Below are 19,491 nucleotides of genomic sequence, written 5' to 3'. Positions count from 1 at the left end.
TGTGAGTACAAGTGTTTTAAGTACAGAAGAGTACCGCGGCGCACAATGACTGGAACAGGCTGGTAACATTGCCCGATCGGGCTTAAGACATATAAAGTGATATTTCTTGAAAAATAATAAAGATATTTCTTTCAAACTTGGTCCATTTACTAAGCATAACATAGGATGCTTATGAAAATAGAAGTAACTTTGTTGCCTTCAGTTTTGTTAGAATTACTCTCTTTTTCAGATTTTTATGATGCATAATTTTTGAAGTCCAAAATAGTTATGTTTTAATGCAATGTTTAAAACAGAAAAGGTTCAATGGCTTTCTATTGCTCCAAACTTGTGCGCCAATACCTTTATTCTATATATTTAGGGTTAATACTTCGTTTCTAGTGCAGATGTATGAGCATTTTTTTTAAAACTAACATTTCTCTATGATGTTGTAAGTGAAAGCAGAGTAAAATGTAAACATTCATGTACTAGCGCAATAATTTAGAGCATTAGAAAGCCATTGAACCCTTTTTTTGTTTTAAACTTAGCATTAAAACATATTTTTTTGGACTTCAAAGATTATGCATCATAAAAATCTGAAAAGGGGAAATAATTCTACCAAAACTGAAGGCAACCAAGTTATTTTTATTCTAATTTGTATAATTTGTTATGCTTAATAAATGGACCAAGTTTGAAAAAAATAACTTCATTAGTTTTCAAGAAATATTACTTTTTATGTCGTAAGCCCGATCGGGCAATGTTACCAGCCTGTGGAATTAGTCAATACAGCACAGGAAGTTAATAAGCAGAGTATAATGCCAATGTTGAAACAACAACAACTACATGAATATTAATGATCTTATTTATTGGAGCAAGTATTTTATGACTTCTTATGATGATATTTGCTCACTTTAATGTTCTATGACAAAATCTGCAGGACTTACCAAACTTTCAGATGAAACGAGTAAGACGAATAAAAATAAATAATCCATGTTGGTCATGCTTCAGCATATGAATCGAATGACATTAAAAACTTTAAAGTTATAACAGTTCAAGTGTTGTATTTAAGTACTTATTAAACGTAACAAAGATCAGTGAGTCAGCTGAGATTGAGAACACAGAGTCCACTGTTTTTGACACTTCTATGTCACTCGAACGATTATGAGATGTTGTTACAAAAAACATGCGTATGACACTGATTAATCGTACGATATTGGTTGAGTAAGAAAGGTAAATATAAAGGACGAAAACGAAAATAATAATAACAATCATTACAATAATGAAAAATGGTTGACTATGAGGATAACCTTTAGATAAATGAATCCTTTTTTTGTGTATAAGAAGAATTTAAGTGGCCAGTAATTTATCAGTCAAAAATCTTTAAAGAAAAAAAAATATTTCGTTGAAATTCTTAATACGATAAAATGGCGAATTACGGACAGGTAAACAAGGAAGTGCAAATTTAATGATATTTTGTAGTTTTGGGGCATGAGGAGATGAATGACAGCTCTGTAAATCCCTCGCACTGATAGTTCCAAGTAAAATAGTGAATGCCTGGTTTATCCTCGAATTGCTGGGCAGTGGCTATGATCCTGTAACCGGACAAGTAAAGTAAGCCCATGGAGAGAAAAATTATACCAAGGTCCCTTCTGGGGCTCGAACCCCGGAACTCGTGATCCGTGGGCGGACACTCTAACCACTTCGCTAAAGGTTTAACCCAACAGCAAGGCTTCTCCCCCTTTACTTTTCAGAGCTTACCAGCTCTCCAGAATGACACTGTGCCCACCGCATGAGTTGGTTAAACACTTCTATCACCATTAAAGTAAGGCAGTAAATCCTAGCCTCCGGTTCTAGGATTACGGAAGTTCCGTATTCCTAGACAGCCCTATTAGAATAGGCTAGGTACGGAAGTATTTAAGAGGCATCAAATTTATGTTAGGACATGCATAAATGACTTTGTAAACTTACTCATTTCACTTAATTTCACTAACGTGCTATTGATCGGCCTTTTGGGTTAGTATGATCTTAATGGCGGTGCACGGAAATATTATAGAATTATCTATGTTTCGTATATATCTGCATTTTTTTCTATCAAGTCAACACAAATCATTTTTAATAACATACATTATGGTTATAAATCATAAAATTCAAAGTATAGAATATCATACCTGTCAAGTCTGACGCCTGAATTGTGATTCTCACGAATTCAAGGCTTGATCACGACTTTACGAATTTGGAGCATTTTTTCACGTTTTATAAAGAAATCAGACAAAAAAATTTGGGGACTACTTATTTTCTCTAATTTGCCATCTGGCATCGTTATTTTAAGACAGGATGAGACAACAATAAACAGAAAACACATGTCAAGTGTCATTTTCAATGTACTGATTACAGATAACAGACCTGCCGATACTGGTTCTGGCCAGTTTTTGCGTTAACTGAAGCTTCCCGAGAGAGATTGTACCAATCAAATTGATGCGTTAATTTCTGTATGACTACGAGTCAATTACGTAAATCACCGATATTGACTGACTGGTTTCTATTTATGCTATTCGTGGACGCTTCATTGTCAGAAAAGTATTAGAATCATTCAGGCACTTGACCTTGACCGACACGAAGGCGTCAGAAAAAAAGAATTATTCGTCAAAATATAACAACTCGTGGGAACTGGAATTTCCTTGGCTTAGAACAGCAAACAATGGACCTAGTTTTGCTTTCTGCAAGCTAAGTAGAATAAATATGTAGATCAGTGAGACGTTTGTTTATATTAAACATTTACAAGGTTCATAGATATCACGGCTGTAATAAAAACTCAAAACAGTTTTACTGACAAAATCAGTTATAAAGTTTGCATTATTAATTTTATTTGTTTTTTTAGGAAAAATAAATTTTCTTGTAGATCTGTCATGAAATAAAATTAAACAAAAAAATCACATGTTTTCAGGGCTCTCGTTTGGCAAAATTTGGGGCCGAATAATCGGCCCCATTACCCCCTCAAAATGGTATGTTTTTTTCCCCCTATTTCAAAAATATTCCCCTCTCAAGTCTAAGAACATCAGTGCTAAGCGCTTTGCAGTTGATTTGTTGGCCTTAAAATTTTATTGTTTCCAAAAATTCAGTGGCTCAGAGAAAAAAATACAAAGTGTGATGTCTGAATAAGGTTGTTTATATTTGGCAGAATTCATACAGCAGAGTTTATAATTAACAGAATTCAGGTTTGGGTCAGTAAAGTTGAAAAGAATGTTTATATTTGTTTGCATTTCTTTTCGCATTTGAAATTCCCCCTCAAAAGAATTTTTGTGAAAAATCATGCGAAATTCCCCCCTTGCATGGACCCTGGCCCCAGTCCCAAAAAGCAAACGAGAGCCCTGGTTTTCCATATAGACTGTGTTAAAGCAAGGCAAAAAAGAGTGGACCTGAAATTCATATTAATGGTCTCAGAAAGCACCAGAATGCATATTTTCATATAAACTAAAAATATTTCTTGGGGGTGGGGAAATTCCCCCACCCCAGAGGGAGGGGGAGACCCCCTCCCGCAACCACCCCCAGCCGCCGCATCACTTTGCGACTCGCACAAATCTCACTCTTTCGTATTTTTGGAAACTTGACAGGTATGGAATATATACTTTTTTTAAATGTAACTTTGACACTCATATTTCTAATATATTTCCGCGCACCGCCATTAAGATTATACTAACCCAAAACAGCGGATAGAAAACACGAAATAATAAGGCAGGCATGAAAAATTAAGTGAAATATGTACGTTTACAACATCATTTATGCGTGTCGATAATACTTTATGCCTCTTAAAACACTTCCGTAATCCTAGCCTATCCTCGTAGGGTTGTCTAGGAATACGGAACTTCCGTAATCCTAGAACTGGAGGCTAGGATTACGGTACTGTAATCATAGCCACTGCCTTAAAGTAAACCCTGGGAGAGAAAATACCAAGGTTACTTCTGGGGCTCGGACCTCGTGATCCATAGGCTGACACTCTACCCAGTTCACTAAAGGGATAACAGCAAGGCTGTTGGAAGTGGCCTATAAACCTACTATAACTATACGACCATAGACCTGGAGTCTAAAATTTTAGTAATCAACAGGTCGGAGAGTTCCCATGGATTGAGAGACATTCTCTCGATCTAAACAGTGTCTGTCTCTCATTCAAAAGACAAAATGTCTTTCAATCGAAAGACTGTATTTAGCTGAAGTGTTGGAAAAAGATGAAACATTATCATGATTATAAAACAACCATTTCATTACAGCCACATTATTTAATTATAAATATTATATTATTGAAAATTTCAACTATATTTACTCATGATTCTTTTGATTGATCTTGATTATGATTTTTTGACTTCTTGTCCTGAAGTGCAGTGATAACAGGTGAGCGATATAGGGCCATTATGGCCCTCTTGTCATTCAAAACGTATCTTTTTTAAAGAGATAATGAGTATTTTGATTGATGGCAAAACAGATGTATGATTTTTAAGGAGACTTTCTTTTTATTAAAAAAATTCTTCAGGTTCATTTTTTTCTAAACACTGTTGGAGAAAATTAATGGAAAACAAGGAGCTGCGTTCAATAAACGCTTCATGCCCCCGGTGGCATCCTTGTCGATACAAAGCAACCTAAGTCCAAAACGAGGTCAAGGTCAAACTGAGGTCAGGTGATGTTTGAAGATGAGGAATGGTCACAGGTTTCATCTGTATTAGTATCAGTTCATTCTTGTAAGCGGTATTAATGCTAGACGAAACGGTCCCATTTGGTTAACCAAGAGATGGCCCATATAAAGCAACCTTAGTCCAAAATGAGGTCAAGGTCAAACTGAGGTCAGGTGATGTCTGAAGATGAGGAATGTTCACAGGTTACATCTGCATTAGTATCAAGTCATTCTAGTAAGGGGTATTGACCCTAGTGGTCAATACCGGTCAATACTGGTCGATTGGTCAATACTGGTCAATTAGTCAATATTGTCTTTTAAGATATTTTGCGAAGTTTATGAACAATTAAATTATGACTGTTTTAGAGCATTTGGGACTTGATTATGGTGAATGTAGGCAATAGTATTTAGTTAAAACAACCTAATCAGTACTCCTAAATTGGTCAGAAGTGATCGGTTGGTCAATAATATTTGAATTTTTACTGGTCATTGAACATATTCTGTTGGATTAGATTGCAAAGATATATTATTTTTCTACAAAAATGTCACAATAATTGGAAAAACTGCAAATTTAACTGAAATTAATTTGTAGAAAGTACCTGTATTTCATAAACTATATCAGTATATAAGTGTTTGATTCACAAGTGATAAATCTGATTAATTTTACTTGTATGAATAATTTAAAAACACCTGGACCATTTCATGAAAGTGGTTTGTGTTTTGATAGCAATTGTCACATTGCCCAATTGACACCATGTGTTACAATATACAATAGGTATGATCTGGTCACTAATTAGCTGTCATGATTAATAACCCCACTGTACCATTCAATGCTTGAACATGGTAACTTTATTTTAAAAATAATTAATGCAATCACAGTATTCAATTGACCAGTATTGGCCACTACATGTACTGATAAGGGATATTATTGCATAGAACCAAAATTTGAATTTACCAGTACTGTCCATTTCAATGAGTGTAATTTATAGTAATAAAATCTTTAAATAATTTAAAATCAAGGCTAACTGTAAGAAGATAAAAGCATTAATAATAATAAACTAGTATTGACCAGTCTATGTATATTGTCCAAAATGGAGCCTGACCAGGACACATTGCCAAGGACCAAAATTGAATTGACCAGAATTGACCACTATACTTTTTTTATGAACAAAAAAAAACTTTATATAATTCAAATTGCTTTATTATCTTTATATTACTATTACAGCCTGTGCTAATCTGTTAATGTACATTATGTAAAAGTGTTGAATATACCAGCATTGACCAACCAAGAGTGACCATAGTATTGAATCGACCAGTATTGACCGGTTTTAACCAGTATTGACCACCGGCCCGGTCAATACTCATATTGACCGGCTTTTTGCCAACATTGACGCTAGACGAAACGGTCCCATTTGGTTAACCTCGTACGGACGGACGGACAGGACGATCACTATAATATGCCTCCCGCATCAGTAGATGCCGGGGGCATAAAAACAGCTACCTTCAGTGTCAGTTGGTTTTCTCATGTTTCCTTTTAAATGCAACTTTGATAGAATATATATTTTTTATTTTACAGCCTCCCTATGGACAGCCAGGATATGGAGCTCCACCTGTGGGTCAGCCAGGTATGACCTTGTATAATAGTATGTCTTTCTGAATTTTGAATACAGGACTGGTGTTGAAAATTTTTCCCTAAAATGTCATTAATATTTATACATAGCTTTGTCTTAGTTCTTAAACCATATATTATAGTCATTCATGATGTAAATATGTGTAGCAAGCCTAATATATTTACTGACTACCATAAGTAAATTATTCTTTTGTCTTTGTTGACTATTAGACATTGTCTACCGGTAGTACTGAAGTGTGCAGTCTGACAGCCTAGCTATTGAATGTATAAATTTGTTGTATTAGTTTTGAAAATGGTGATTATCAATTCTTTTAGCACATTAAACTCTGTAGTATTACACTTGAGCAAATGTTGTAATGTTATTATATAGTCTGTAACATTACACTATAGCATGTGTCATAATAGTATTCGCCAGGCTTTGAAAAACTGCTGGATAGGTTGCCAAACATTCAGTCGGAGAAACTTCTGTCTGACCAAAAGAAAATTTGTTTGACCAACATATTCACTATTCATGAAAAATCTTTTTCCGGATGTATTCTTAACCTGTCAAGATTTGATGATAAACAGTAGCTGTTGCTTTGTTAAATTTTTTGTCAAGGGAAACTACCCATGTCAGACCAGTTTTAGAATTCATGGTAGTTTGTAAGGATCTAACATCTAGTGAGAGATTTGCAAAAAAGTTACTGGACCTTTACAATAGTGTTACATGTCAGCCAGTCTGATATTGTTATTCCTGGAATTGTATTCAATTCCTTACTCAAAATACAAAAAGCTTTACTGTTGTTTAGTGTTCTTATGAATGTTTACATTACAGGTTATGTTCCGCCTGGTGGTCAGCCTGGGTATGGAGCCCCAGGTCAGCCCTATCCTGGTGCGCCTGTTGGACAAGCACCTTACGGCGCTCCACCTGCAGGACAGCCATATGGGGCACCCCCACAACAAGGTATAAAATGTAACTCACTCACATTATTTTAGAATCTGAAATTTTTGCAAAGGATGTAGTTTAACTTTATTTTCAAAGTGTTGGTCATAGCAGAAATAAATGCTCACAAGAAATCTGTTACCCGGTATTGTCTTATAATATATCTTGGACAAGGTGGATATATATTGTGAATATTATGCTTTGCTGATTTGAAACATAGCAAAATTTTAACCTCATGAAAAGATCTCCTTTAATCAGTCGGGTAACTGTTTCAAGTTATCGCAGTTTATAACCCATTTGAGTTATTGCTTATACTTTCATAACTTGTTTCAGTTACAAGTTATCATAAAATATTACAAAGCCCTCCTGTGCCAATTCCTCATTTTGAATGAGACTAATGCAATTATTTCCTGGATCCTTGAACTTTTATCTTTCCAGCTATGCAGTAAATTTTTTTACGCAAGGCTGATAAAGTTTTACGCAAAAGTTTTAAAGCTATAAAACTCTTAACATCCCATTATGCTTATCAGGTCATGATCAGACTAAAATAGAATTTGATTAACCACAGTTTGCTACTAATTTCACTTTAAGGTCACTTGGTGAGAACAGCAAAAAGACTTTTTTGAATAACTTACCTGAGTTAACTTTATTTTATAACTGATACAGGTTATAAAATGCTTGAAAAAGTAACTGAAATAGGTTACATAACTTAAAACAGTTACACCCCTGACTGTTAATTTAATATTAAAGTCTAATTTATACTTTGTAGAAGCAGCCTTCACCACAAACATACTGGTAAATGAATGATTAGCAAAGTATCCATTAAAAGTACAAGAGTTAATAGTCTGGAGAGCTTTTGAAATGATAGGTGAGCGATGGTCTAGCGGTTAAGGTGTCGGCCGCTCCACCCGGGAATTGTGGGTTCGAGACCCACTGGGGTCACGACCATGACTTCTCATATGACACCAGTACTGGTTTTTCCAGGAAGCGGATTCGGGAGTTGTTCAAATAAGCTTAAAGCTTTCATCACAGTTGAGCTAAAATAAATTAGTATAAACTAAAATGATAATTATACAAAATGAACATCCTATATGTGTTTTTTTTTACCATATTCTGGCACCAGATTTAGCACCTCTAGTTATTTCACAGTGTCAAATATACAATTTATATCAAGCTTTGTGCAAATTTAGACACTCAAAATTTCCATCCAAGCCTTCATAATTAGTTAACCTTTAAACTGCTGGTGGCAAGTGAATCAAGGTTTCATATACAGACAAACTCCAAATAAATGCCGCTACTATAAAACCTGTATATAAAAGCTAGTTTTCCCTTCCAAAATAACCACAAATAGAGAAAATTGATAGAAGACACTTGTTTCATTTCTGAACAGTGGACTTTACAGATTTGACTGTATATAATATCAAAAACTGAAAAATGTGAAATTTTGTCTGGCTTAACAAGTTTATGAATGTTGTTTATTAAATGTTAGGTTTTAGTGATTCTTTGATATATTTTCATAGGACAACTCTGTTTGACACAAGGTGTAGCATAAAGTTAATGTGCATATTTTTCAAAAGTGAAGCATTGATAAAAGCCATTTAATATTGTTGTAGGTTGGGGAGGTGCTCCGGCAATAGATCCGCAAGTGCAGCAGTGGTTTATGTCAGTGGACATAGACCGTAGCGGTCGCATATCGGCTTTAGAACTACAGCAAGCGTTGGTGAATGGAAACTGGTCACATTTTAACCCAGAAACATGCAGGCTCATGATAGGTAAGGTATCTAACACAGTACCTTTCCGTTTTATTGACGACTACTGCTGATGTGAGTAATTTGAGCAATATAAATGGTCATGCACTGTTTTCTTGCCAAGGTTTTTGATTGTAAAGTTCATATATTAAACCTGTTGGAAGATATAGACGTTTACAGTTACTTGTTAAAAATGCAGCTATAAAAATAGTTTCTGTAACAAGAGCATGCACAGTTGAGGCATCTAGTTTTATAGTTATATTTGTATTTCTACTAAAATTGTTTATGCCAACTGTGAAGCTCGGGCGAGTGATCTAGGGCCTTCATGGCCTTCTTGTTTAGTTAGATGTAAAATTTGTAATTTAATTTAAATGGCTAGACACTCATATGAGACATGTCATGTTTTATTTTTGTGTATTGAACAGGAATGTTTGACAGGGACCATACTGGACAGATTGAGCTGAACGAATTCCAGGCGTTATGGAACTATATTCAACAATGGAAGGGCGTGTTTGAAAGATTTGATGCGAATAGGACTGGGCAAATAGAATCAAATGAACTACATCAAGGTATTTGAGCATTCTCCTTCACAGAGTTGTCATGTCAGACCTCCCTCGCTTCATCTGTGTTAATGTCTACTTAGTAGAACATCAGTATTGCAAACAGCAATAGAACTTCTCAACGGTTTGAATTCAAACATTGGTTGATGTCAAAAAAAAATTTGAAAGAAATCAAAATGAAAATTTGTGGTTGTTAGCACTGAGTCTTTTACAGCCAGCTATAGCATAAAAATAATAAACCTAGCAAATACTTTTCATCTGATAATTTTTGCATAAACCCTCAAGCTTGAGAAATGACAGATGAATGCAAAGAAATTTATTTAGAATTTATACAAAATTCTGCATTTTCTCAGCATACCAGTACTAAAGGTTTTATTTACAACATTAGTATCTCAATTTGTGACATTTTTTGGGTGTTAATTATTGTTCAAGATTCTTGAGCAAATTTGGGGTTAGACATTGGCAGAGGTGAATGCTTTTGAAACCTAAGTGGAAGAATGTCAACTCTGTATGGGAGATAGGTATTTTAGCTGACATTTGTCAAAGTTTGTTGTATGGCAAAGTATTTGAACCCTTTTCATCAAGGGTTTTGGTAGTTCTGCAAGTTTGAAAAGTTTATAAAATGGTAGCCATTTTGTAACATGAAACAAAATGGCAGAAAAAAAACAACATATTTTATTATATAATTTCTTCTTTATTAAGCAGTATAAATATATAAATAACATCTTAACCAAAAATATGGTGGCATTCATTGTTTTTCATTTTCTCAAATTTAAAACTGTTGAAATTATCTTGGACCCATTTTAAAGCTACTGGCATACAGTGAAAATTTTCAACATTTTCATTCCCACCATGTTGGCATAAAATGTATATATAACACTGAAAAATGATAAAGTTGGTAAAAATAAAAGTTAGATATTGGTAAAAAAGCATTATTTCTAAAGATACAAGTAACTATATTCTTCTGCACAATATTTTTAGTTATTAGCTCACCTGTCACGAAGTGACAAGGTGAGCTATTGTGACCGCTTGATGTCCGTCGTCCGTCGTCAGTCGTCCGTCAACAATTTGTAAAAAAATCTTCTTCTTGAAAACCACTGGGCAGAATTACATCAAACTTCACAGGAATGACCCTTGGATGGCCCCCTTTCAAAATTGTTCAAAGAATTCAATTCCATGCAGAACTCTGGTTGCCATGGCAACCGAAAGGAAAAACTTTAAAAATCTTCTTCTCAAAAACCAGAAGCCCTAGAGCTTAGATATTTGGTGTGAAGCATTGCCTAGTGGACCTCTACCAAATTTGTTCAAATCATGACCCCGGGGTCTAAATTGACCCCGCCCCAGGGGTCACTTGATTTTACATAAGAAAATCTTTAAAAATCTTCTACTGAAAAACCGGAAGCCCTAGAGCTTAGATATTTGACATGTAGCATTGCCTAGTGGACCTCTACAAAAATTGTTCAAATCATGACCCCCCGGGGTCAAAATTGACCCCGCCCCATGGGGTTACTTGATTGTACATAGAAAAATCTTCAAAATTTTCTAAAAATAAACCAGAAGAGCGTAGATATTTGACATGCAGCATTGCCTAGTGGACCTCTACAAAACATTTTCAAATCTTGACCCCCCAGGGGTCACTTGATTTTACATAGGAAAATCTTCAAAAATTTTCTAAAAATAAACCTGAAGGCCTAGAGCTTAGATATTTCATTTGAAGCATTGCCTAGTGGACCTCTACAAACTTTATTCAAATCATGTCCCCCGGGGTTAAAATTGACCCCGCCCCAGGGGGTCACTCGATTTTACATAGGAAAATCTTTAAAAAAAATTCTAAAAATAAACCAGAAGGCCTAGATCTTAGATATTTGACATGTAGCATTGCCTAGTAGACTTCTACATAATTTGTTCAAATTATGACCCCCTGGGTCAAATTGACCCTGCCCCATGGGGTTACTTGATTGTACATAGAAAAATCTTCAAAATTTTCTAAAAATAAACCCCCCCCCCCCCCCCCCCCAGGGTCAAATTGACCCAGCCCAAGGGGTTACTTTATTTTATGTTACTATAAATAGCTTATTTAGTAACTTTTTTATTATTGGCCACAGGGAAAAACCGAGACCACTTTTCTGTGGTACAACATGGATGGTACCTTCAATTTTTAGGTGTATTTTGACATATCTGTACCTTTAAGAAAATTTCAACTATATTTACTCATGATTTTTTTTATTGATCTTGATTACGATTTTTTGACCTTCTTGTCCTGAAGTGCAATGATAACAGGTGAGCGATATAGGGCCATTATGGCCCTCTTGTTTATAAGAATATCTTGCATAAGTCTCATGTCAATAAGTTTGTACCACTAGTCACTTTCACTTTCAAAGTACTTACTTTTTACAGATTTTTTGGAGAAATTACTTTTCACCTCGTCCCTTTAAGAATTCTTTCTACCATTCAATTGTCAGAGATCTTTAAGAAATAACTCAGATTTTTCCAGATTGCCTTGTCCTTTAAATCAGGAGCTAGTAGAGTAAAACAGTTATGCAAGGTTGCAGGCATATGAGCAAAATGCTCAAATAATGAAGTGTTTTAAGCTGTCCAAATGTAGCAATATGAAGAAAGTGGTTGGGATCACATTAGTGAGCCTTTTTGCTCAAGTCATTTAGGCTCAAATAAGCAATGTTTTACTGAAATAAGAAATATTTTGCTATCTTTCCAGCTTTATCATCAATGGGATACAACTTGTCTCCACAGTTCATGCAGATGTGCATCTGTAAGTTTGACATACAAGGGAGACGAAGCATGAAGCTGGATGATTTTATTCAGTGCTGCGTGATGGTGAAATCTCTTACAGATATGTTTATGGCACGAGATCCACAGAGGACTGGAAGAATTACGATTACTTATGAAGATTTTATGACAATGAGCATTTTAAATAAGCCCTAGGTTAATCAATGAGATTAAGGGATTTTGGGAAATTAATTAACAATAATATAGCTTCACTTTACGCATTTATATGTTGTTTATTTATTACCGGAATAAAAATGACTGTACCAGTTGATGAATGAGAAAGTCAAAATGTGAGTGAAATGAACAATCAAGCAATCTTTAGAACTCCTGCTGCTGTTTAATTACTCACAAATATTTCACTTATAAAATCCTCTGAACTTCATAGAATATTTGGTTAAAATTTTAAGATGTGATGTATTATAAGTTAAAATTGAAGGACTATTGAAAAATTATTGTTAAATGAGCCGCGCCATGAGAAAACCAACATAGTGGGTTTGCGACCAGCATGGATCCAGACCAGCCTGTGCATCCACGCAGTCTGGTCAGGATCCATGCTGTTCGCTAACAGTTTCTCCAATTCCAATAGGCTTTAAAAGTGAACAGCATGGAGCCTGACCAGACTGCGCGGATGCGCAGGCTGGTCTGGATCCATGCTGGTCGCAAACCCACTATGTTGGTTTTCTCATGGCACGGCTCAAATGGTTCATACTTTTCTAATAAATAGTAACCTCTGAAAGAACATTTACTGACCTATAAATCTCGAACTTGCACAAGTATGAAGATACCTGTTTTAGAACATGTGAGGAAAAAATGATCAAATAATTTTTAAATTTTTACATTTAATAGAGATATTTTCTATATATAGAGACTTTCCGTGTTGTTTTACAAATGTTGCTTGAAATGCATTCACATTGTACTGACAGTGTTACAGTGATTTAGAATCTATACAGTTTTACATGTTTTATCTTTAGATGGAATGAAAAATGGATTGTGGATAAAAGGGGTCATTCTTGTATATCAGACTTTATAACACAGCAAGATTTATAACACATCAATAATTGTTGGTCACTATTACATTTAAGTATGATATTAAGAATAGCTAGATCCTTTCTAGTTTAGATCAGAATTTTACTGTGTGACTAACACAGTAGATTGTCCACATTTTTTACTGACTACACAATTTGTGAATAAATCCTGCTTGAACTCACTGTGTTACATTATATTTTGACTTTTTATTGCGGTTATTAACAAATAAAAGTATTTTCTAAATGTGGATAAAATTGCTCCTTAAAAGCATTTTTATAAACTTTATTATTTTATTTTGTTTGCAAAAAATATTGATGTAATGGTCAAAATGGTTTTTTTGTGGGCAGATGAATTTGTTGATTTTAAACTACGTATCTGTAAAATAAAATGAATATTTGCTTGAGTTTTAATTTTGCAGATTGACAAAACTGAAAATCTACAAAATTTAATCAACCACAAGTGATTACACATTATATATTAATAGTGTTAATGAAAGAATGCCTAAAATACTAGTTCTGAAGTGCTTCTGGTTTCTGGAATTTGGGAATGTTTATATAGAGGATATTACATGAGTGTCTTTTCATTTCGAGTTTATTAAACAAGTTGACTAAAATAATAAAATGCGAGGCTCTGCCGAGCATTTTTTCAATTTTATTAAACAAGTTTAATAAATTCAATGTGGAAAGTCACAAATGTAATATTCTTTTTATCACATGTTAGCTTTTCTTGTTGAAACATCAAAATTCTACTTTCTTTTACTATATAAATAAGTCAAATTGACCAACGTCTCCTATACTGTAAATGACGTTGATGTCAAAGCTTTATTACCTTAGTGTATTATCATTTTTATGTAATGGCTTTATTACACTGCCGCGACGTCAAACGTGATAAGTATTTTTACTGCATTTAAGGCCACTTGTATAGCTAAATTGAAATTTTTTCAAAGTAACTTTAAGATAGCTTTGCATGCTTTGGTCAAAACATTTTTCAGCCACTAAAAATATGTTTATGTGCTTGATTTTATGTAAGACTGATCGGATAAATTCAACCTGGAGCAAATTCTCATAATGGAAGTCAATAGAAAAATCACAATTTTGTTTAAATTTCCATATGTAAAGAAAAATCTTACAATAACAATGTTAATGAAAATTCTTACATTTATTATTGTTTTTACTTACTTTCTGACATAATATCAAATCAAATAGGTATGTCCATATGCTTATTGTTATGTCCATATACATGTACCATAATTGAAGAGACCTTTAATTTCAAGCTGATTTTATGATATAATTTGGACTTATTTAACATGTAAAAATTTTTAAAAGTTATCATAGTTAATCTTCATGAATGGTTTACATTATTATGCGTTTAATAATTTAACACAAAGGTTGCCATTTATTTGTGCCACGATTTATTTTGTTTCTATATGGACCCAGGTTACCAGAATGACATAATGTCATGACTCAGTGTAACATACGTAGCTACCTTAGTTATTGAATCTCTTACGACCTTCTTTAAGTCTTGTATATTCAGGCATTTAGCCTTTTTCCTTCAAAATTTTGTGTGTTAGGTGGTGGGTGGGGAGTGAACACATAGATTTATACTTCTCCTGTCCAAGCTTTTGTCATGCATATCTTTTTAGCTCACCTGTCACATAGTGACAAGGTGAGCTTTTGTGATCACGCAGCGTCCGTCGTCCGTCCGTCCGTGCGTCTGTAAACTTTTGCTTGTGACCACTCTAGAGGTCACATTTTTTGTGGGATCTTTATGAAAGTTGGTCAGAATGTTCATCTTGATGATATCTAGGTCAAGTTCGAAACTGGGTCACGTGCCGTCAAAAACTAGGTCAGTAGGTCTAAAAATAAAAAACCTTGTGACCTCTCTAGAGGCCATATATTTCACAAGATCTTCATGAAAATTGGTCAGAACGTTCAACTTGATGATATCTAGGTCAAGTTCGAAACTGGGTTACGTGCCTTTAAAAACTAGGTCAGTAGGTCAAATAATAGAAAAACCTTGTGACCTCGCTAGAGGCCATATTTTTCATGGGATCTGTATGAAAGTTGGTCTGAATGTTCATCTTGATGATATCTAGGTCAAGTTTGAAACTGACTCACGTGCGGTCAAAAACTAGGTCAGTAGGTCTAAAAATAGAAAAACCTTGTGACCTCTCTAGAGGCCATATTTGTGAATGGATCTTCATGAAAATTGGTCAGAATGTTCATCTTGATGATATCTAGGTCAAGTTCGAAAGTGGGTCACGTGCCTTCAAAAAGTAGGTCAGTAGGTCAAATAATGAAAAAACGTTGTGACCTCTCTAGAGGCCATATTTTTCATGGGATCTGTATGAAAGTTGGTCTGAATGTTTATCAACTGGGTCATGTGGGAAGAGGTGAGCGATTCAGGACCATCATGGTCCTCTTGTTTAAAAATGTACCTAGAGTCATCAGATGGACTGTTATTCAGCTTATCGCATAGTGCGGCAATTTTCCTTTGATCTTTGCAGCATATTATACATAGTAACACACATTATTACTACAAAACTGTGCTGATATCTTACAAAACTGTTGCGATATATATCAACACAGAAATCTCTATGGAGTTTCATAAGAAAAAAAGTGTTCCGATATATATCAGCACAGTAAAACTGTTCCGATATATAACGGAACACTTTTTCTCTATTGAGGTCCTATCAAGGGAGTATAATTTTTTCCTTTCAAAGAAAAGATGATTTTAGCTCCAATTTACAGTTCACAGAGAAAGAATTGTCACAAACTCCTACATTTATAAAGTAAAAGAATAAATAAACTAGAATATTTCAAAAACTTGATAGTTATTGCCAAATTCAGAAATACATGAAATATATGAAATTCTGAGATTTCTCAAATGTTTCTTTTTCTTTGATTTTTTTTACAAACAAAACAACAAGTTTTACAATATGTCTGGCCAATGAAATGCAAAGATTTAAAACCAATGCAGAAATTTGTTGGGTACTTTTATCTGGGGAACACATTTTCTAAAACAGAAGTTTTAGTGTTTCAGTCAGCGAGGCGCAGAAAGGGAATCAAAATAGTAAAAATAATAATAAACAAACTTACCGGTAAATGAAAATAATATATAAATTTTAATGATAAACTATGCGATAAAACAGTTATAATATGTAGTGCTCGTGTGTTACCAGGATATATCAGAGCTAGGGGTACATCTCGTTATTTTTCTCTTCACATATCTGTCTCGGCCTACTGGCCTCGACGATATGTGCAGAGAAAAATACCCTCGATGTACTCCTAGCTCTGATATATCCTGGTAACACACTCTCACACATACTATAACTATTACATATGAAGTTGGTCCCCTGTTGTTTTTTATTTACCCTCAGCTTTCAGTTTAGTTTACCTGTTTCCTGATATTTTGTGGTATCCCCTGATGACTCACACCTGAACAAGAGGTAATATGAAAATACGAAAATTTACTAGGTCTTGCATTGTCAACATGATTATGACCATACAGTCCTATAGACATACATATTTAACATTTATATTTTTTAAATGTTATTTCTTACACTACTTTGTGAATATATTCCGTTCTTTCTCAGCATTAAATCATGTAAAGAAAAGATAACGGAATAAAATATCACTTACTTTTGAGAACTGTTATAAATTTTTTTAGAATGTGGCAGAATTTTTCTGTCACCTGTATATGGTAGAACTTGCTTTGACCCTGTTGTCGAGCAAGAACAAAAGGAATTCCAGCTTTTCAATCTTAAACACACCTTCCACTGAAGTTTCAACATTCTCATTAGTTTGCATTGTGAAACAGGTGCCAGAAACAAGGGCTTTGTCATCTGATCAGTTTATAGAATTCTTGAGACATACCCTTATTGGCCTTCTTGTCCGGGTGAATAATATAACTGACTTTGAATCACTTGCCCCTCACTGGATGGTTTCAGAACGTTGCTCTTTCATATGAGGAAACCATCCAGCTTGCTAACAGAAGATCAGTAGTTAGACTTCGGTGCCTGCCTGTGTTTGAAATTATGCCAAGATGGGCACCTATGGTCCTTCACCATCAAAAGCCAGAAAGTCGCCATGTGACCTAAACTGATATTTGAGCAAAGTGACATTAAGCAAACACATGTTTGACATGCTGACTGAAGTTGAAAGAGTTGCAAAGATATTGTGGGATATGAAGGAGTCCCATGTGTATGAAAAGGACAAGAAGATTTTTAAAGCTTTTTTCCTTTATAAGTCTATGTAAAACTTGGGACCCCCAGGGCAAGGCCTCTTTTCACCCAAGGGGTACAATTTGAACAATTTTGGTTGAGGACCATAAGACAATGCTACAAACTAAATATCAAAGGTCTAAATGTTGTGGTTTCAGACAAGATTTTTAAACTTTTTTTCCTATATAAGTCTATGTAAAACTTGGGACCCCAGGGGCGGGGCCATATTTGACCCTAGGGGGATAATGTGAACAATCTTGGTAGAGGACCACTAGATGATGCTACTTACCAAATTCCAAAGCCCTAGGCCATGTGGTTTTGTACAAGAAGATTTTCAAAGTTTTCCCTATATGTCTATATAAACCATGTGACCCCTGGGGCGGGGCCATATTTGTCCCTAGGGGGATAATTTGAACAATTTTGGTAGAGGACCACTAGATGATGCTACACACCAGATATCAAAGCCCTAGGCCTTGTGGTTTTGGACCAGAAGATTTTTAAAGTTTTTCCTTTCGGTTGCCATGGCAACCAGAATTCTATATGGAATTCAATTCTTTGAACAATTTTGAAAGGGGACCACCCAAGGATCATTCCTGTGAAGTTTGGTGTAATTCTGCCCAGTGGTTTTCAAGAAGAAGATTTTTTTAGAAATTGTTGACGCATTACGGACGACGCACTACGCACGACGTACATCAAGCGGTCACAATAGCTCACCTTGTCACTTGGATACAGATGAACTAAAAAGGCATAGGACTTATATGTATACAAGTGTTCTCAAATAGATTTTTTGTCGAGTACTGATACATATTCATGAAAAGAAAATATTATTTATCCAAACTGGATATCAACACCAGCTACAAGCAATGATAATATCCTGTAAAATTTCCATTTATCAACAGTGTAACTTTTATATTCTTAAGACAAGAGCTCCACCAAGTGGGGCAATATACTCTCGGAGGGTTATATCGGAGGATGGCGTAAGCAAAATTTAGTTGTTTTTTTGGTGTGAGGTGTAAGTGGGGGTTGGTGGAAGCAGGGTGTGTGTGCGGTGGTGGTGACCGGATACTTCTGGTCTAGAAACTAAATTAAAAGGAATTTTTTTTTTTTTTTTGAGGGGGGAGAGGGAAGTGGGTGGGTGTGATGTAGATTGTTGCAGTCTGCACATAGTCCCATCACCACCTGCCTATATTTCAAGTTTCAAGTCAAAACCTTAAATATTTTTTAAGTTATGCTCTGGACTTGAAATATGATGGACAGATTTGACCTTAACCTTTGACCTACCACCCTGGTTCATGCACATCATCTCATCACCACTTACCTACACCACAAGTTTGAAGTCAATACCTTGAATAGTTATTAAGTTATGCTCCAGACACGAAATACAACAGAGTTAATCTTTTAGCTCAATTTGTGACCTTTGCCTTTTAACTGCAGACATGATTCTTGTGCTCTGCACATCGTCTTATCGTCACCTACCTACATGCCGAATATGAAGTCAATACCTTGTATGGTTATTAGTCCCCTACTGGTTGAAAACCAGTTTCGGGGACTATAGGAATGCGCTTTTCCGTCAGTCCGTCTGTCCGTCCGTCCGTCTGTCCGTCCGTCCGTCTGTCTGCAATTTCATGTCCGGTCCATAACTCTGTCATCCATGAAGGGATTTTAATATTACTTGGCACAAATGTTCCCCATGATGAGACGATGTGTCATGCGCAAAACCCGGACCCCTAGCTCAAAGGTCAAGGTCACAATTGGAGGTCAAAGGTCAACAGGGCTTTTTTCCTGTCCGGTCCATAACTCTCCCATCCATGAAGGGATTTTAATATTACTTGGCATAAATGTTCCCCATGATGAGACGACGTGTCATGCGCAAAACCCGGACCCCTAGCTCAAAGGTCAAGGTCACAGTTGGAGGTCAAAGGTCAACAGGGCTTTTTTCCTGTCCGGTCCATAACTC

The 19,491-nt window shown here is 35.2% G+C and overlaps 2 protein-coding genes across 2 annotated transcripts in view; one reads left to right on the top strand and one right to left on the bottom strand.

Moving 5' to 3' along the window:
- LOC123540402 (NPC intracellular cholesterol transporter 1-like) overlaps positions 1–1,173 on the bottom strand; it is a 48,906-nt gene extending 47,733 nt beyond the window's left edge. Inside the window, exon 1 of the mRNA XM_053527072.1 lies at positions 921–1,173. Coding sequence (XP_053383047.1) covers positions 921–977 — 57 coding nt within the window. The 5' untranslated portion in view covers positions 978–1,173. The remainder of the gene's footprint in view (positions 1–920) is intronic.
- Positions 1,174–1,318: 145 nt separating this feature from the next.
- On the top strand, positions 1,319–13,494 carry LOC123539770 (peflin-like). The gene is made up of 6 exons (XM_045324525.2): positions 1,319–1,418; positions 6,216–6,264; positions 7,084–7,212; positions 8,805–8,963; positions 9,365–9,508; positions 12,216–13,494. Exons 1-6 carry the CDS (start codon positions 1,401–1,403, stop codon positions 12,440–12,442), a joined length of 726 nt encoding a protein of 241 aa, XP_045180460.2. The 5' UTR covers positions 1,319–1,400; the 3' UTR covers positions 12,443–13,494.
- The last annotated feature ends 5,997 nt before the right edge of the window (positions 13,495–19,491 follow it).

The sequence above is a fragment of the Mercenaria mercenaria genome, chromosome 16 (genome assembly GCF_021730395.1).
Source record: "Mercenaria mercenaria strain notata chromosome 16, MADL_Memer_1, whole genome shotgun sequence".
Taxonomy (NCBI): Eukaryota; Metazoa; Mollusca; class Bivalvia; order Venerida; family Veneridae; genus Mercenaria; species Mercenaria mercenaria.
The sequence above is the reverse complement of the archived record's forward strand: the minus strand, read 5'-3'. Positions and strand labels throughout refer to the sequence as shown.

What these genes read in the sequence shown, in the direction of transcription:
- LOC123539770 (XM_045324525.2), top strand. An exon ending in AACATGCAGGCTCATGATAG is followed by an intron (nt 8,964 to 9,364) that starts GTAAGGTATCTA and finishes TGTATTGAACAG; the next exon opens with GAATGTTTGACAGGGACCAT. An exon ending in ATCAAATGAACTACATCAAG is followed by an intron (nt 9,509 to 12,215) that starts GTATTTGAGCAT and finishes CTATCTTTCCAG; the next exon opens with CTTTATCATCAATGGGATAC.